The sequence below is a fragment of the Oncorhynchus gorbuscha genome, unplaced genomic scaffold (genome assembly GCF_021184085.1).
Source record: "Oncorhynchus gorbuscha isolate QuinsamMale2020 ecotype Even-year unplaced genomic scaffold, OgorEven_v1.0 Un_scaffold_1699, whole genome shotgun sequence".
In the NCBI taxonomy this organism is placed as follows: domain Eukaryota; kingdom Metazoa; phylum Chordata; class Actinopteri; order Salmoniformes; family Salmonidae; genus Oncorhynchus; species Oncorhynchus gorbuscha.
Genome location: NW_025746401.1, coordinates 77,629 through 97,211, shown reverse-complemented (window position 1 = coordinate 97,211; position 19,583 = coordinate 77,629). Strand labels below are relative to the sequence as shown.

The 19,583-nt window shown below is 45.2% G+C and overlaps 1 protein-coding gene across 1 annotated transcript in view; it reads right to left on the bottom strand.

Annotated features, from left to right (window-relative positions):
- Positions 1-425: 425 nt before the first annotated feature.
- LOC124023838 (ectonucleoside triphosphate diphosphohydrolase 1-like) overlaps positions 426-19,583 on the bottom strand; it is a 44,602-nt gene continuing 25,444 nt past the window's right edge. Inside the window, exon 6 of the mRNA XM_046338047.1 lies at positions 426-684. Coding sequence (XP_046194003.1) covers positions 465-684 — 220 coding nt within the window. The 3' untranslated portion in view covers positions 426-464. The remainder of the gene's footprint in view (positions 685-19,583) is intronic.

Genomic DNA, 19,583 nt, shown 5'->3' with positions numbered 1-19,583 from the left:
GATACAGGGCATTTTGTTAAGTATTCAGACCCTTTCCCCACAAGCAACATTCTGAGACGAACTGTGTTCTTAGCCAGCCCCTAACACAGTTAACACAGATGAAATATGGAAAACCATTCCATTCCTTTTAATAAGTGGCAGTTTAGTTTTGTTTGTATGAACAATTACAGTGTAAAGCAACATGTTTTATATGTAGGTACCAGTATTTTGTCTCCTCCATACCCCAACTTCTGTTCTTGACACATTTTTAAGGAGTTCTGTTTTCACACCTCCTTGACAGTATTTTATTACTTACATGGGCTGTTTTAATATTAGTCTAGAATGAAGATGAAAAATGCGCTTTCATTTTAAAACTAGCAGCGTTTAATTTTGTTTTGTCATTTTGGATAATGGGATCATGTGGAGTACTGCTACATCTTCCATCCCTGGAATGAGGTACGTTTTCCAGCCATATCCTGCATTCGTTACCGGGGTGCAAACATTATGGATGAGCAGTGTTTAAACACGAACGAGAATGTTCTCACCTGTTTCAGTCGGTCACTCAGGTAGTTCACAGTGACCCAGCCGAAGGCTCCCTCCTCCTGGCCTGTGATGATGCGAGCGCCCTGATAGGAGAACGGAGAGGACCGCAACACCTCCTCTACCGACCAAAGCACCTGATCAGACAAGCTCTGGTTTTCCATCCTACACACACACACACACACACACACCTTTTGGTTAGTCCAGTGTTTTCATTTTTACTTCCTGATTAGTGTACAGTGTTTTCATAATGACTTCCTGATCAGTGTTTTTAATTTTAACTTCCTGGTTAGTGTCTAATGTTTTCATAATAACTTCTTGGTTAGTGCCTAGTGTTTTTATAAGAACTGCATGGTTAGCTTATTAACTGTCTAGTTAGTGTCCAGTAACTTCTTGGTTAGTGCCTAGTGTTTTTATAAGAACTGCATGGTTAGTGCCTAGTGTTTTTATAAGAACTGCATGGTTAGTGCCTAGTGTTTTTATAAGAACTGCATGGTTAGCTTATTAACTGTCTAGTTAGTGTCCAGTAACTTCCTGGGTAGTGCCTAGTGTTTTTATAAGAACTGCATGGTTAGTGTCTAATGTTTTTATAAGAACTGCATGGTTAGCTTATTAACTGTCTAGTTAGTGTCCAGTAACTTCTTGGTTAGTGCCTAGTGTTTTTATAAGAACTGCATGGTTAGTGCCTAGTGTTTTTATAAGAACTGCATGGTTAGTGTCTAATGTTTTTATAAGAACTGCATGGTTAGTGCCTAGTGTTTTTATAAGAACTGCATGGTTAGTGTCTAATGTTTTTATAAGAACTGCATGGTTAGTGCCTAGTGTTTTTATAAGAACTGCATGGTTAGTGTCTAATGTTTTTATAAGAACTGCATGGTTAGTGCCTAGTGTTTTTATAAGAACTGCATGGTTAGTGCCTAGTGTTTTTATAAGAACTGCATGGTTAGCTTATTAACTGTCTAGTTAGTGTCCAGTAACTTCCTGGTTAGTGCCTAGTGTTTTTATAAGAACTGCATGGTTAGTGTCTAATGTTTTTATAAGAACTGCATGGTTAGTGCCTAGTGTTTTTATAAGAACTGCATGGTTAGTGCCTAGTGTTTTTATAAGAACTGCATGGTTAGCTTATTAACTGTCTAGTTAGTGTCCAGTAACTTTCTAGTTGGTGTTCAGTGTTTTCCTAATCATTTCCTGGTTAGTGTCTATTCTTTTCATAATAACTTCCTAGATATTAGTCAGTGTTTTCCTAATCATTTCCTGGTTAGTGTCTATTCTTTTCATAATAACTTCCTAGATATTAGTCAGTGTTTTCCTAATCATTTCCTGGTTAGTGTCTATTCTTTTCATAATAACTTCCTAGATATTAGTCAGTGTTTTCCTAATCATTTCCTGGTTAGTGTCTATTCTTTTCATAATAACTTCCTAGATATTAGTCAGTGTTTTCCTAATCATTTCCTGGTTAGTGTCTATTCTTTTCATAATAACTTCCTAGATATTAGTCAGTGTTTTCCTAATCATTTCCTGGTTAGTGTCTATTCTTTTCATAATAACTTCCTAGATATTAGTCAGTGTTTTCCTAATCATTTCCTGGTTAGTGTCTATTCTTTTCATAATAACTTCCTAGATATTAGTCAGTGTTTTCCTAATCATTTCCTGGTTAGTGTCTATTCTTTTCATAATAACTTCCTAGATATTAGTCAGTGTTTTCCTAATCATTTCCTGGTTAGTGTCTATTCTTTTCATAATAACTTCCTAGATATTAGTCAGTGTTTTCCTAATCATTTCCTGGTTAGTGTCTATTCTTTTCATAATAACTTCCTAGATATTAGTCAGTGTTTTCCTAATCATTTCCTGGTTAGTGTCTATTCTTTTCATAATAACTTCCTAGATATTAGTCAGTGTTTTCCTAATCATTTCCTGGTTAGTGTCTATTCTTTTCATAATAACTTCCTAGATATTAGTCAGTGTTTTCCTAATCATTTCCTGGTTAGTGTCTATTCTTTTCATAATAACTTCCTAGATATTAGTCAGTGTTTTCCTAATCATTTCCTGGTTAGTGTCTATTCTTTTCATAATAACTTCCTAGATATTAGTCAGTGTTTTCCTAATCATTTCCTGGTTAGTGTCTAATGTTTTCATAATAACTTCCTATATATTAGTCAGTGTTTTCCTAATCATTTCCTGGTTAGTGTCTATTCTTTTCATAATAACTTCCTAGATATTAGTCAGTGTTTTCCTAATCATTTCCTGGTTAGTGTCTATTCTTTTCATAATAACTTCCTAGATATTAGTCAGTGTTTTCCTAATCATTTCCTGGTTAGTGTCTATTCTTTTCATAATAACTTCCTAGATATTAGTCAGTGTTTTCCTAATCATTTCCTGGTTAGTGTCTATTCTTTTCATAATAACTTCCTAGATATTAGTCAGTGTTTTCCTAATCATTTCCTGGTTAGTGTCTATTCTTTTCATAATAACTTCCTAGATATTAGTCAGTGTTTTCCTAATCATTTCCTGGTTAGTGTCTATTCTTTTCATAATAACTTCCTAGATATTAGTCAGTGTTTTCATATTCATTTCCTGGTTAGTGTCCAGTGTTTTCATAAAAACCTAGTTATTATCCAGTGTTTTTATATTAACTTCCTGGTTATTGTCCAGTAACTTCCTTGTTGTTGCCCAGTGTTTTCATGTTAACTTTCTGGTTAGTATCTAGTGTTTTTGGAAAAACTTCCTAGTTATTGTCAAGTGTTGTCAAATGAACTTCCTCATTAGCGTCCAGCGTTTTCAGAAATTCCTGGTTAGTGTCAAATGCTGCCAATGACTGGAACGAACTGCAAAAAAATCACTGGAGACTCATGTCTTCCTCACTGGCTTTTTTATTTGGGCTGCAATCCTGTTAACGGGATTGATATGACAACAGCCAGTGAAAATGCAGGGCGCCAAATTCAAAACAACAGTCCTCAAACATACATGTATTTTATACCGTTTTAAAGGTAATCTTGTTGTTAATCCCACCACAGTGTCCGATTTCAAATTTACAGCGAAAGCACCACAAACAATTATGTTAGGTCACTACAAATTCACAGAAAAACACAGCCATTTTTTTCCAGCCAAAGAGAGGAGTCACAAAAAGCACAAATAGAGTTAAAATGAATCACTAACCTTTGATGATCTTCATGAGATGACACTCATATGACTTCATGTTACATAATACATGTATGTTTTGTTTGATTTATATAAGTTCATATTTATATAAAAAATCTCTGTATACATTGGCGCGTTACGTTCATTAGTTCCAAAAACATTCGGTGATAATGCAGAGAGCCACATCATTTTCCAGAAATACTCATTATAAATGTTGATAAATACAATTGTTAGACTTGAAAATATAGATATACCTCTCCTTAATGCAACCGCTGTGTCAGATTTTTAAAAACTTTACGGAAAAAGAAATCCATGCAATAATCTGGCCTGTTATCCGCCATGTTGGAGTCAACAGAAATCAGAAATCACATTATAAATATTCCCTTACCTATGACGATCTTCATCAGAATGCACTCCCAGGAATCCTAGTTCCACAATAAATGCTTGATTTGTTCGATAATGTCCATTATATATGTCGAAGTAGCTACTTGTGTTAGCACGTTTAGTACACAAATCCAAACGCTCGTGCAGGTCCATCCCAACATTGGACGAAAACTTCAAAAAGTTATATTACAGGTCGAAGAAACTTGTCAAACTAAGTATAGAATCGATCTTTAGGATGTTGTTATCATAAATCTTCAATAAAGTTCCAACCGGAGAATTCCTATATCTGTAGAGTAGCCATGGAACGCAGGTCGCTATCATGTGAAATGCACATGACCAGTACCTGGCTCTCTGCCAGACCACTGACTCAAAGAGCTCCCATCCAACTCCACAACACAGTAGAAGCCTCATTTGAGTTTCTAAAGATGGTTGACATCTAGTGGAAGCCCTAGGAAGTGCAACGTTATCCATATCCCACTGTGTATTCAATAGGGGCTGGGTTGAAAGTGACCAGCTGGCTGCTACCTAATAACACTGATAGGCTGCAGAGCCATCTGTTTAGCTTGCTGCTACCCAATAACACTGATATGCTGCAGAGCCATCTGTTTAGTTTGCTGCTACCCAATAACACTGACAGGCTGCAGAGCCGTCTGTTTAGTTTGCTGCTACCCAATAACACTGATAGGCTGCAGAGCCGTCTGTTTAGTTTGCTGCTACCCAATAACACTGATAGGCTGCAGAGCCATCTGTTTAGTTTGCTGCTACCCAATAACACTGACAGGCTGCAGAGCCGTCTGTTTAGCTGGCTGCAGAGCCGTCTGTTTAGCAGGCTGCAGAGCCGTCTGTTTAGCAGGCTGCAGAGCCGTCTGTTTAGCAGGCTGCAGAGCCGTCTGTTTAGCAGGCTGCAGAGCCGTCTGTTTAGCTGGCTGCAGAGCCGTCTGTTTAGCTGGCTGCAGAGCCGTCTGTTTAGCTGGCTGCAGAGCCATCTGTTTAGCAGGCTGCAGAGCCGTCTCTTTAGCTGGCTGCAGAGCCGTCTGTTTAGCTGGCTGCAGAGCCGTCTCTTTAGCTGGCTGCAGAGCCGTCTGTTTAGCAGGCTGCAGAGCCGTCTGTTTAGCTGGCTGCAGAGCCGTCTCTTTAGCTGGCTGCAGAGCCGTCTGTTTAGCTGGCTGCAGAGCCGTCTCTTTAGCTGGCTGCAGAGCCGTCTGTTTAGCTGGCTGCAGAGCCGTCTGTTTAGCTGGCTGCAGAGCCGTCTGTTTAGCTGGCTGCAGAGCCGTCTGTTTAGCTGGCTGCAGAGCTGTCTGTTTAGCTGGCTGCAGAGCCGTCTGTTTAGCTGGATGCAGAGCCATCTGTTTAGCTGGCTGCAGAGCCGTCTGTTTAGCTGGCTGCAGAGCCGTCTGTTTAGCTGGCTGCAGAGCCGTCTCTTTAGCTGGCTGCTACCCAATAACACTGACAGGCTGCAGAGCCGTCTGTTTAGCTTGCTGCTACCCAATAACACTGACAGGCTGCAGAGCCGTCTGTTTAGTTTGCTGCTACCCAATAACACTGACAGGCTGCAGAGCCGTCTGTTTAGTTTGCTGCTATCCAATAACACTGACAGGCTGCAGAGCCGTCTCTTTAGCTGGCTGCAGAGCCGTCTGTTTAGTTTGCTGCTACCCAATAACACTGACAGGCTGCAGAGCCGTCTGTTTAGCAGGCTGCAGAGCCGTCTGTTTAGCTGGCTGCAGAGCCGTCTGTTTAGCTGTCTGCAGAGCCGTCTCTTTAGCTGGCTGCAGAGCCGTCTGTTTAGCTGGCTGCAGAGCCGTCTGTTTAGCAGGCTGCAGAGCCGTCTGTTTAGCAGGCTGCAGAGCCGTCTGTTTAGCTGGCTGCAGAGCCGTCTGTTTAGCAGGCTGCAGAGCCGTCTGTTTAGCTGGCTGCAGAGCCGTCTGTTTAGCTGGCTGCAGAACCGTCTGTTTAGCTTGCTGCTACCCAATAACACTGACAGGCTGCAGAGCCGTCTGTTTAGCTGGCTGCAGAGCCGTCTGTTTAGCTGGCTGCAGAGCCGTCTGTTTAGCTGGCTGTTCAGCATGAGCAGTTAGCGCCAAACGACTTGGGAAACCCAGCTTCAGCTTTATTCATTGGGAAACTAAAGAAAGCCTCACAAGCTGTTTTATACTGAACAAAAATATAAACGTAACATGCAATGATTTCTAACATTTTACTGAGTTACAGTTCATATTAGGACATCAGTCACTTTAAGTCTATGGATTTTCACAACTGGGAATAAAGATATGCATCAGTTGGTCATAGATGCCTTAAAAAATGGTAGGGACATGGATTAGAAAACCAGTCAGTATCTGGTGTGACCACGATTTGCCTCATGCAGCAGGACACATCTCCTTCACATAGAGTTGATCAGGCTGTTGTTTGTGGCCTGTGGAATGTTGTCCCACCCCTCTTCAATGGCAGTGCGAAGTTGCTGGATATTGGTGGGAACTGGAACACACTGTCCTACACATCGATTCAGAGCATCACGAACATGCTCTATGGGTGACATGTCTGGTGAGTATGCAGGCCATGGATGAACTGGGACATTTTCAACTTCCAGGAACTGTGTACAGATCCTTGCGACACGGGGCCGTGCATTATCGTGCTGAAACATGAGGTGATGGCGGTGGATGAATGGCACGACAATGGGCCTCAGGATCTCGTCATGGTATCTCTATGCATTCAAATTGCCATTGATAAAAAACGCAATTGTGTTCACTGTCCGTAGCTTATGCCTTCCCACACCATAACCCCACTGCCACCATGGGGCACTTCATTCACAACATTGACATCAGCAAACCGCTCGCCCAAACAACGCCATACACCTGGTCTGCGGTTGTGAGGCTAGTTGGACGTACTGCCTAATTCTCTAAAAAGACTATGAGGGTGGCGTATGCTAGGGAAATGAAAATAAAATTCTCTGGCAACAGCTATGGTGGACATTCCTGCATTCAGCATGCCAATTGCAGGCTCCCTCAAAACGTGAGACATCTGTGGCATTGTGTTGTGTCACAAAACCGCACATTTTAGAGTGGCCTTTCATTGTCCCCAGCGCAAGGTACATCTGTGTAATTGTCATGCTGTTGAATCAACTCCTTGATATGCCACATCTGTCAGGTAGATGGATTATCTTGGCAAAGGAGAAATGCTCACTAACAAATATGGAAACAAATTTGTCCACACAATTTTAGAGAAATAAGCTTTTAGTGCATATGGAAAATTTCAGGGATCTTTAATTTCAGCTCATGAAACATTGGACCAACACTTTACACATTTTACTAATATTTTTGTTCAGTGGAGTTTCACTGTGTGTTATTTTTACCTTACCACAAACTGTCTATTGCTTGATATAAGCAGGTTTATCCAAATGTGTCAAAGAATAGGTAATCCAGGATTAGTTGGGTCGTAGTGGTTCTGGCCAGTCAGTAGTTATAGTTCTCCTCCTAAACACCATTGGGTCGTAGTGGTTCTGGCCAGTCAGTAGTTACAGCTCTCCTCCTAAACACCATTGGGTCGTAGTGGTTCTGGCCAGTCAGTAGTTACAGTTCTCCTCCTAAACACCATTGGGTCGTAGTGGTTCTGGCCAGTCAGTAGTTACAGTTCTCTTCCTAAACACCATTGGGTCGTAGTGGTTCTGGCCAGTCAGTAGTTACAGTTCTCCTCCTAAACACCATTGGGTCGTAGTGGTTCTGGCCAGTCAGTAGTTACAGTTCTCCTCCTAAACACCATTGGGTCGTAGTGGTTCTGGCCAGTCAGTAGTTACAGTTCTCCTCCTAAACACCATTGGGTAGTAGTGGTTCTGGCCAGTCAGTAGTTACAGTTCTCCTCCTAAACACCATTGGGTAGTAGTGGTTCTGGCCAGTCAGTAGTTACAGTTCTCCTCCTAAACACCATTGGGTAGTAGTGGTTCTGGCCAGTCAGTAGTTACAGTTCTCCTCCTAAACACCATTGGGTAGTAGTGGTTCTGGCCAGTCAGTAGTTACAGTTCTCCTCCTAAACACCATTGGGTAGTAGTGGTTAATGTCTGGCCAGTCAGTAGTTACAGTTCTCCTCCTAAACACCATTTTGTCGTAGTGGTTCTGGCCAGTCAGTAGTTACAGTTCTCCTCCTAAACACCATTGGGTCGTAGTGGTTCTGGCCAGTCAGTAGTTACAGTTCTCCTCCTAAACACCATTGGGTAGTAGTGGTTAATGTCTGGCCAGTCAGTAGTTACAGTTCTCCTCCTAAACACCATTGGGTCGTAGTGGTTCTGGCCAGTCAGTAGTTACAGTTCTCCTCCTAAACACCATTGGGTAGTAGTGGTTCTGGCCAGTCAGTAGTTACAGTTCTCCTCCTAAACACCATTGGGTAGTAGTGGTTCTGGCCAGTCAGTAGTTACAGCACTCCTCCTAAACACCATTGGGTAGTAGTGGTTCTGGCCAGTCAGTAGTTACAGTTCTCCTCCTAAACACCATTGGGTAGTAGTGGTTCTGGTCAGTCAGTAGTTACAGTTCTCCTCCTAAACACCATTGGGTAGTAGTGGTTAATGTCTGGCCAGTCAGTAGTTACAGCTCTCCTCCTAAACACCATTGGGTAGTAGTGGTTCTGGCCAGTCAGTAGTTACAGTTCTCCTCCTAAACACCATTGGGTAGTAGTGGTTAATGTCTGGCCAGTCAGTAGTTACAGTTCTCCTCCTAAACACCATTGGGTAGTAGTGGTTCTGGCCAGTCAGTAGTTACAGCTCTCCTCCTAAACACCATTGGGTAGTAGTGGTTAATGTCTGGCCAGTCAGTAGTTACAGTTCTCCTCCTAAACACCATTGGGTAGTAGTGGTTAATGTCTGGCCAGTCAGTAGTTACAGTTCTCCTCTAAACACCATTAGGTAGTAGTGGTTCTGGCCAGTCAGTAGTTACAGTTCTCCTCCTAAACACCATTGGGTCGTAGTGGTTCTGGCCAGTCAGTAGTTACAGTTCTCCTCCTAAACACCATTGGGTAGTAGTGGTTCTGGCCAGTCAGTAGTTACAGCTCTCCTCCTAAACACCATTGGGTAGTAGTGGTTTTGGCCAGTCAGTAGTTACAGTTCTCCTCCTAAACACCATTGGGTAGTAGTGGTTCTGGCCAGTCAGTAGTTACAGCTCTCCTCCTAAACACCATTGGGTAGTAGTGGTTCTGGCCAGTCAGTAGTTACAGCTCTCCTCCTAAACACCATTGGGTAGTAGTGGTTCTGGCCAGTCAGTAGTTACAGTTCTCCTCCTAAACACCATTGGGTAGTAGTGGTTAATGTCTGGCCAGTCAGTAGTTACAGTTCTCCTCCTAAACACCATTGGGTCATAGTGGTTCTGGCCAGTCAGTAGTTACAGTTCTCCTCCTAAACACCATTGGGTAGTAGTGGTTCTGGCCAGTCAGTAGTTACAGTTCTCCTCCTAAACACCATTGGGTAGTAGTGGTTAATGTCTGGCCAGTCAGTAGTTACAGTTCTCCTCCTAAACACCATTGGGTAGTAGTGGTTCTGGCCAGTCAGTAGTTACAGCTCTCCTCCTAAACACCATTGGGTAGTAGTGGTTCTGGCCAGTCAGTAGTTACAGTTCTCCTCCTAAACACCATTGGGTAGTAGTGGTTAATGTCTGGCCAGTCAGTAGTTACAGTTCTCCTCCTAAACACCATTGGGTAGTAGTGGTTCTGGCCAGTCAGTAGTTACAGCTCTCCTCCTAAACACCATTGGGTAGTAGTGGTTCTGGCCAGTCAGTAGTTACAGCTCTCCTCCTAAACACCATTGGGTAGTAGGGGTTCTGGCCAGTCAGTAGTTACAGTTCTCCTCCTAAACACCATTGGGTAGTAGTGGTTCTGGCCAGTCAGTAGTTACAGTTCTCCTCCTAAACACCATTGGGTAGTAGTGGTTCTGGCCAGTCAGTAGTTACAGTTCTCCTCCTAAACACCATTGGGTAGTAGTGGTTCTGGCCAGTCAGTAGTTACAGCTCTCCTCCTAAACACCATTGGGTAGTAGTGGTTCTGGCCAGTCAGTAGTTACAGTTCTCCTCCTAAACACCATTGGGTCGTAGTGGTTAATGTCTGGCCAGTCAGTAGTTACAGTTCTCCTCCTAAACACCATTGGGTCGTAGTGGTTAATGTCTGGCCAGTCAGTAGTTACAGTTCTACTCCTAAACACCATTGGGTAGTAGTGGTTAATGTCTGGCCAGTCAGTAGTTACAGTTCTCCTCTAAACACCATTGGGTAGTAGTGGTTCTGGCCAGTCAGTAGTTACAGTTCTCCTCCTAAACACCATTGGGTAGTAGTGGTTAATGTCTGGCCAGTCAGTAGTTACAGTTCTCCTCTAAACACCATTGGGTAGTAGTGGTTCTGGCCAGTCAGTAGTTACAGTTCTCCTCCTAAACACCATTGGGTCCTAGTGGTTCTGGCCAGTCAGTAGTTACAGTTCTCCTCCTAAACACCATTGGGTCGTAGTGGTTCTGGCCAGTCAGTAGTTACAGTTCTTCTCCTAAACACCATTGGGTAGTAGTGGTTCTGGCCAGTCAGTAGTTACAGCTCTCCTCCTAAACACCATTGGGTAGTAGTGGTTCTGGCCAGTCAGTAGTTACAGTTCTCCTCCTAAACACCATTGGGTAGTAGTGGTTCTGGCCAGTCAGTAGTTACAGTTCTCCTCCTAAACACCATTGGGTAGTAGTGGTTCTGGCCAGTCAGTAGTTACAGCTCTCCTCCTAAACACCATTGGGTAGTAGTGGTTCTGGCCAGTCAGTAGTTACAGTTCTCCTCCTAAACACCATTGGGTAGTAGTGGTTCTGGCCAGTCAGTAGTCACAGTTCTCCTCCTAAACACCATTGGTTAGTAGTGGTTCTGGCCAGTCAGTAGTTACAGTTCTCCTCCTAAACACCATTGGGTAGTAGTGGTTAATGTCTGGCCAGTCAGTAGTTACAGTTCTCCTCCTAAACACCATTGGGTCGTAGTGGTTCTGGCCAGTCAGTAGTTACAGCTCTCCTCCTAAACACCATTGGGTCGTAGTGGTTCTGGCCAGTCAGTAGTTACAGTTCTCCTCCTAAACACCATTGGGTCGTAGTGGTTCTGGCCAGTCAGTAGTTACAGTTCTCCTCCTAAACACCATTGGGTAGTAGTGGTTCTGGCCAGTCAGTAGTTACAGTTCTCCTCCTAAACACCATTGGGTAGTAGTGGTTCTGGCCAGTCAGTAGTTACAGTTCTCCTCCTAAACACCATTGGGTCGTAGTGGTTCTGGCCAGTCAGTAGTTACAGTTCTCCTCCTAAACACCATTGGGTAGTAGTGGTTCTGGCCAGTCAGTAGTTACAGTTCTCCTCCTAAACACCATTGGGTCGTAGTGGTTCTGGCCAGTCAGTAGTTACAGTTCTCCTCCTAAACACCATTGGGTAGTAGTGGTTCTGGCCAGTCAGTAGTTACAGTTCTCCTCCTAAACACCATTGGGTCGTAGTGGTTAATGCCTGGCCAGTCAGTAGTTACAGCTCTCCTCCTAAACACCATTGGGTCGTAGTGGTTCTGGCCAGTCAGTAGTTACAGCTCTCCTCCTAAACACCATTGGGTAGTAGTGGTTCTGGCCAGTCAGTAGTTACAGTTCTCCTCCTAAACACCATTGGGTCGTAGTGGTTAATGTCTGGCCAGTCAGTAGCTACAGTTCTCCTCCTAAACACCATTGGGTCGTAGTGGTTAATGTCTGGCCAGTCAGTAGTTACAGTTCTCCTCCTAAACACCATTGGGTAGTAGTGGTTCTGGCCAGTCAGTAGTTACAGTTCTCCTCCTAAACACCATTGGGTAGTAGTGGTTCTGGCCAGTCAGTAGTTACAGCTCTCCTCCTAAACACCATTGGGTCGTAGTGGTTCTGGCCAGTCAGTAGTTACAGTTCTCCTCCTAAACACCATTGGGTAGTAGTGGTTCTGGCCAGTCAGTAGTTACAGTTCTCCTCCTAAACACCATTGGGTCGTAGTGGTTCTGGCCAGTCAGTAGTTACAGCTCTCCTCCTAAACACCATTGGGTCGTAGTGGTTCTGGCCAGTCAGTAGTTACAGTTCTCCTCCTAAACACCATTGGGTAGTAGTGGTTCTGGCCAGTCAGTAGTTACAGTTCTCCTCCTAAACACCATTGGGTCAGTAGTGGTTAATGTCTGGCCAGTCAGTAGTTACAGCTCTCCTCCTAAACACCATTGGGTCGTAGTGGTTCTGGCCAGTCAGTAGTTACAGTTCTCCTCCTAAACACCATTGGGTCGTAGTGGTTCTGGCCAGTCAGTAGTTACAGTTCTCCTCCTAAACACCATTGGGTCGTAGTGGTTAATGTCTGGCCAGTCAGTAGTTACAGTTCTCCTCCTAAACACCATTGGGTCGTAGTGGTTCTGGCCAGTCAGTAGTTACAGTTCTCCTCCTAAACACCATTGGGTCGTAGTGGTTAATGTCTGGCCAGTCAGTAGTTACAGTTCTCCTCCTAAACACCATTGGGTCGTAGTGGTTCTGGCCAGTCAGTAGTTACAGCTCTCCTCCTAAACACCATTGGGTCGTAGTGGTTAATGTCTGGCCAGTCAGTAGTTACAGTTCTCCTCCTAAACACCATTGGGTCGTAGTGGTTAATGTCTGGCCAGTCAGTAGTTACAGTTCTCCTCCTAAACACCATTGGGTAGTAGTGGTTCTGGCCAGTCAGTAGCTACAGTTCTCCTCCTAAACACCATTGGGTCGTAGTGGTTAATGTCTGGCCAGTCAGTAGTTACAGTTCTCCTCCTAAACACCATTGGGTAGTAGTGGTTCTGGCCAGTCAGTAGTTACAGTTCTCCTCCTAAACACCATTGGGTAGTAGTGGTTCTGGCCAGTCAGTAGTTACAGTTCTCCTCCTAAACACCATTGGGTCGTAGTGGTTCTGGCCAGTCAGTAGTTACAGTTCTCCTCCTAAACACCATTGGGTAGTAGTGGTTCTGGCCAGTCAGTAGTTACAGTTCTCCTCCTAAACACCATTGGGTCGTAGTGGTTCTGGCCAGTCAGTAGTTACAGCTCTCCTCCTAAACACCATTGGGTCGTAGTGGTTCTGGCCAGTCAGTAGTTACAGTTCTCCTCCTAAACACCATTGGGTAGTAGTGGTTCTGGCCAGTCAGTAGTTACAGTTCTCCTCCTAAACACCATTGGGTCGTAGTGGTTAATGTCTGGCCAGTCAGTAGTTACAGCTCTCCTCCTAAACACCATTGGGTCGTAGTGGTTCTGGCCAGTCAGTAGTTACAGTTCTCCTCCTAAACACCATTGGGTACAGTTCTCCTCCTAAACACCGTAGTGGTTCTGGCCAGTCAGTAGTTACAGTTCTCCTCCTAAACACCATTGGGTCGTAGTGGTTAATGTCTGGCCAGTCAGTAGTTACAGTTCTCCTCCTAAACACCATTGGGTCGTAGTGGTTCTGGCCAGTCAGTAGTTACAGTTCTCCTCCTAAACACCATTGGGTCGTAGTGGTTAATGTCTGGCCAGTCAGTAGTTACAGTTCTCCTCCTAAACACCATTGGGTCGTAGTGGTTCTGGCCAGTCAGTAGTTACAGCTCTCCTCCTAAACACCATTGGGTCGTAGTGGTTAATGTCTGGCCAGTCAGTAGTTACAGTTCTCCTCCTAAACACCATTGGGTAGTAGTGGTTCTGGCCAGTCAGTAGTTACAGTTCTCCTCCTAAACACCATTGGGTAGTAGTGGTTCTGGCCAGTCAGTAGTTACAGCTCTCCTCCTAAACACCATTGGGTCGTAGTGGTTCTGGCCAGTCAGTAGTTACAGTTCTCCTCCTAAACACCATTGGGTAGTAGTGGTTCTGGCCAGTCAGTAGTTACAGTTCTCCTCCTAAACACCATTGGGTCGTAGTGGTTCTGGCCAGTCAGTAGTTACAGCTCTCCTCCTAAACACCATTGGGTCGTAGTGGTTCTGGCCAGTCAGTAGTTACAGTTCTCCTCCTAAACACCATTGGGTAGTAGTGGTTCTGGCCAGTCAGTAGTTACAGTTCTCCTCCTAAACACCATTGGGTCGTAGTGGTTAATGTCTGGCCAGTCAGTAGTTACAGTTCTCCTCCTAAACACCATTGGGTCGTAGTGGTTCTGGCCAGTCAGTAGTTACAGTTCTCCTCCTAAACACCATTGGGTCGTAGTGGTTCTGGCCAGTCAGTAGTTACAGTTCTCCTCCTAAACACCATTGGGTCGTAGTGGTTAATGTCTGGCCAGTCAGTAGTTACAGTTCTCCTCCTAAACACCATTGGGTCGTAGTGGTTCTGGCCAGTCAGTAGTTACAGTTCTCCTCCTAAACACCATTGGGTCGTAGTGGTTAATGTCTGGCCAGTCAGTAGTTACAGTTCTCCTCCTAAACACCATTGGGTCGTAGTGGTTCTGGCCAGTCAGTAGTTACAGTTCTCCTCCTAAACACCATTGGGTCGTAGTGGTTAATGTCTGGCCAGTCAGTAGTTACAGTTCTCCTCCTAAACACCATTGGGTAGTAGTGGTTCTGGCCAGTCAGTAGTTACAGTTCTCCTCCTAAACACCATTGGGTCGTAGTGGTTCTGGCCAGTCAGTAGTTACAGTTCTCCTCCTAAACACCATTGGGTCGTAGTGGTTCTGGCCAGTCAGTAGTTACAGTTCTCCTCCTAAACACCATTGGGTCGTAGTGGTTCTGGCCAGTCAGTAGTTACAGTTCTCCTCCTAAACACCATTGGGTATTAGTGGTTCTGGCCAGTCAGTAGTTACAGTTCTCCTCCTAAACACCATTGGGTAGTAGTGGTTCTGGCCAGTCAGTAGTTACAGTTCTCCTCCTAAACACCATTGGGTCGTAGTGGTTCTGGCCAGTCAGTAGTTACAGTTCTCCTCCTAAACACCATTGGGTCATAGTGGTTCTGGCCAGTCAGTAGTTACAGTTCTCCTCCTAAACACCATTGGGTAGTAGTGGTTCTGGCCAGTCAGTAGTTACAGTTCTCCTCCTAAACACCATTGGGTCGTAGTGTGTCTGGCCAGTCAGTAGTTACAGTTCTCCTCCTAAACACCATTGGGTCGTAGTGGTTCTGGCCAGTCAGTAGTTACAGTTCTCCTCCTAAACACCATTGGGTCGTAGTGGTTCTGGCCAGTCAGTAGTTACAGTTCTCCTCCTAAACACCATTGGGTCGTAGTGGTTAATGGTTCTGGCCAGTCAGTAGTTACAGTTCTCCTCCTAAACACCATTGGGTCGTAGTGGTTCTGGCCAGTCAGTAGTTACAGTTCTCCTCCTAAACACCATTGGGTCGTAGTGGTTAATGTCTGGCCAGTCAGTAGTTACAGTTCTCCTCCTAAACACCATTGGGTCGTAGTGGTTCTGGCCAGTCAGTAGTTACAGTTCTCCTCCTAAACACCATTGGGTCGTAGTGGTTCTGGCCAGTCAGTAGTTACAGTTCTCCTCCTAAACACCATTGGGTCGTAGTGGTTCTGGCCAGTCAGTAGTTACAGTTCTCCTCCTAAACACCATTGGGTAGTAGTGGTTCTGGCCAGTCAGTAGTTACAGTTCTCCTCCTAAACACCATTGGGTCGTAGTGGTTAATGTCTGGCCAGTCAGTAGTTACAGTTCTCCTCCTAAACACCATTGGGTCGTAGTGGTTCTGGCCAGTCAGTAGTTACAGTTCTCCTCCTAAACACCATTGGGTAGTAGTGGTTCTGGCCAGTCAGTAGTTACAGTTCTCCTCCTAAACACCATTGGGTCGTAGTGGTTCTGGCCAGTCAGCAGTTACAGCTCTCCTCCTAAACACCATTGGGTCGTAGTGGTTCTGGCCAGTCAGTAGTTACAGTTCTCCTCCTAAACACCATTGGGTAGTAGTGGTTCTGGCCAGTCATTAGTTACAGTTCTCCTCCTAAACACCATTGGGTCGTAGTGGTTCTGGCCAGTCAGTAGTTACAGTTCTCCTCCTAAACACCATTGGGTATTAGTGGTTCTGGCCAGTCAGTAGTTACAGTTCTCCTAAACACCATTGGGTAGTAGTGGTTCTGGCCAGTCAGTAGTTACAGTTCTCCTCCTAAACACCATTGGGTCGTAGTGGTTCTGGCCAGTCAGTAGTTACAGTTCTCCTCCTAAACACCATTGGGTCGTAGTGGTTAATGTCTGGCCAGTCAGTAGTTACAGTTCTCCTCCTAAACACCATTGGGTAGTAGTGGTTCTGGCCAGTCAGTAGTTACAGTTCTCCTCCTAAACACCATTGGGTCGTAGTGGTTCTGGCCAGTCAGTAGTTACAGCTCTCCTCCTAAACACCATTGGGTCGTAGTGGTTCTGGCCAGTCAGTAGTTACAGTTATCCTCCTAAACACCATTGGGTCGTAGTGGTTCTGGCCAGTCAGTAGTTACAGTTCTCCTCCTAAACACCATTGGGCGTAGTGGTCGTAGTGGTTAATGTCTGGCCAGTCAGTAGTTACAGTTCTCCTCCTAAACACCATTGGGTCGTAGTGGTTCTGGCCAGTCAGTAGTTACAGTTCTCCTCCTAAACACCATTGGGGTCAGTAGTTACAGTAGTGGTTCTGGCCAGTCAGTAGTTACAGTTCTCCTCCTAAACACCATTGGGTCGTAGTGGTTCTGGCCAGTCAGTAGTTACAGTTCTCCTCCTAAACACCATTGGGTCGTAGTGGTTAATGTCTGGCCAGTCAGTAGTTACAGTTCTCCTCCTAAACACCATTGGGTCGTAGTGGTTCTGGCCAGTCAGTAGTTACAGTTCTCCTCCTAAACACCATTGGGTAGTAGTGGTTCTGGCCAGTCAGTAGTTACAGTTCTCCTCCTAAACACCATTGGGTCAGTAGTGGTGTCTGGCCAGTCAGTAGTTACAGTTCTCCTCCTAAACACCATTGGGTCGTAGTGGTTCTGGCCAGTCAGTAGTTACAGTTCTCCTCCTAAACACCATTGGGTCGTAGTGGTTCTGGCCAGTCAGTAGTTACAGTTCTCCTCCTAAACACCATTGGGTAGTAGTGGTTCTGGCCAGTCATTAGTTACAGTTCTCCTCCTAAACACCATTGGGTCGTAGTGGTTCTGGCCAGTCAGTAGTTACAGTTCTCCTCCTAAACACCATTGGGTATTAGTGGTTCTGGCCAGTCAGTAGTTACAGTTCTCCTAAACACCATTGGGTAGTAGTGGTTCTGGCCAGTCAGTAGTTACAGTTCTCCTCCTAAACACCATTGGGTCGTAGTGGTTCTGGCCAGTCAGTAGTTACAGTTCTCCTCCTAAACACCATTGGGTCGTAGTGGTTCTGGCCAGTCAGTAGTTACAGTTCTCCTCCTAAACACCATTGGGTCGTAGTGGTTCTGGCCAGTCAGTAGTTACAGTTCTCCTCCTAAACACCATTGGGTCGTAGTGGTTAATGTCTGGCCAGTCAGTAGTTACAGTTCTCCTCCTAAACACCATTGGGTCGTAGTGGTTAATGTCTGGCCAGTCAGTAGTTACAGTTCTCCTCCTAAACACCATTGGGTCGTAGTGGTTCTGGCCAGTCAGTAGTTACAGTTCTCCTCCTAAACACCATTGGGTATTAGTGGTTCTGGCCAGTCAGTAGTTACAGTTCTCCTAAACACCATTGGGTAGTAGTGGTTCTGGCCAGTCAGTAGTTACAGTTCTCCTCCTAAACACCATTGGGTCGTAGTGGTTCTGGCCAGTCAGTAGTTACAGTTCTCCTCCTAAACACCATTGGGTCGTAGTGGTTCTGGCCAGTCAGTAGTTACAGTTCTCCTCCTAAACACCATTGGGTCGTAGTGGTTCTGGCCAGTCAGTAGTTACAGTTCTCCTCCTAAACACCATTGGGTCAGTAGTGGTAGTGGTTCTGGCCAGTCAGTAGTTACAGTTCTCCTCCTAAACACCATTGGGTCGTAGTGGTTCTGGCCAGTCAGTAGTTACAGTTCTCCTCCTAAACACCATTGGGTCGTAGTGGTTCTGGCCAGTCAGTAGTTACAGTTCTCCTCCTAAACACCATTGTCGTAGTGGTTCTGGCCAGTCAGTAGTTACAGTTCTCCTCCTAAACACCATTGGGTAGTAGTGGTTCTGGCCAGTCAGTAGTTACAGTTCTCTCCTAAACACCATTGGGTAGTAGTGGTTCTGGCCAGTCAGTAGTTACAGTTCTCCTCCTAAACACCATTGGGTCGTAGTGGTTCTGGCCAGTCAGTAGTTACAGTTCTCCTCCTAAACACCATTGGGTCGTAGTGGTTCTGGCCAGTCAGTAGTTACAGTTCTCCTCCTAAACACCATTGGGTCGTAGTGGTTCTGGCCAGTCAGTAGTTACAGTTCTCCTCCTAAACACCATTGGGTCGTAGTGGTTGTCTGGCCAGTCAGTAGTTACAGCTCTCCTCCTAAACACCATTGGGTCGTAGTGGTTCTGGCCAGTCAGTAGTTACAGTTCTCCTAAACACCATTGGGTCGTAGTGGTTCAGGCCAGTCAGTAGTTACAGTTCTCCTCCTAAACACCATTGGGTCGTAGTGGTTCTGGCCAGTCAGTAGTTACAGTTCTCCTCCTAAACACCATTGGGTCGTAGTGGTTCCGGTCCAGTCAGTAGTTACAGTTCTCCTCCTAAACACCATTGGGTCGTAGTGGTTCTGGCCAGTCAGTAGTTACAGTTCTCCTCCTAAACACCATTGGGTAGTAGTGGTTCTGGCCAGTCAGTAGTTACAGTTCTCCTCCTAAACACCATTGGGTCGTAGTGGTTAATGTCTGGCCAGTCAGTAGTTACAGTTCTCCTCCTAAACACCATTGGGTAGTAGTGGTTCTGGCCAGTCAGTAGTTACAGTTCTCCTCCTAAACACCATTGGGTCGTAGTGGTTCTGGCCAGTCAGTAGTTACAGTTCTCCTCCTAAACACCATTGGGTAGTAGTGGTTCTGGCCAGTCAGTAGTTACAGTTCTCCTCCTAAACACCATTGGGTCGTAGTGGTTAATGTCTGGCCAGTCAGTAGTTACAGTTCTCCTCCTAAACACCATTGGGTCGTAGTGGTTCTGGCCAGTCAGTAGTTACAGTTCTCCTCCTAAACACCATTGGGTAGTAGTGGTTAATGTCTGGCCAGTCAGTAGTTACAGTTCTCCTCCTAAACACCATTGGGTCGTAGTGGTTCTGGCCAGTCAGTAGTTACAGTTCTCCTCCTAAACACCATTGGGTCGTAGTGGTTCTGGCCAGTCAGTAGTTACAGTTCTCCTCCTAAACACCATTGGGTCGTAGTGGTTCTGGCCAGTCAGTAGTTACAGTTCTCCTCCTAAACACCATTGGGTCGTAGTGGTTCTGGCCAGTCAGTAGTTACAGTTCTCCTCCTAAACACCATTGGGTCGTAGTGGTTCTGGCCAGTCAGTAGTTACAGTTCTCCTCCTAAACACCATTGGGTCGTAGTGGTTCTGGCCAGTCAGTAGTTACAGTTCTCCTCTAAACACCATTGGGTCGTAGTGGTTCTGGCCAGTCAGTAGTTACAGTTCTCCTCCTAAACACCATTGGGTCGTAGTGGTTCTGGCCAGTCAGTAGTTACAGTTCTCCTCCTAAACACCATTGGGTCGTAGTGGTTCTGGCCAGTCAGTAGTTACAGCTCTCCTCCTAAA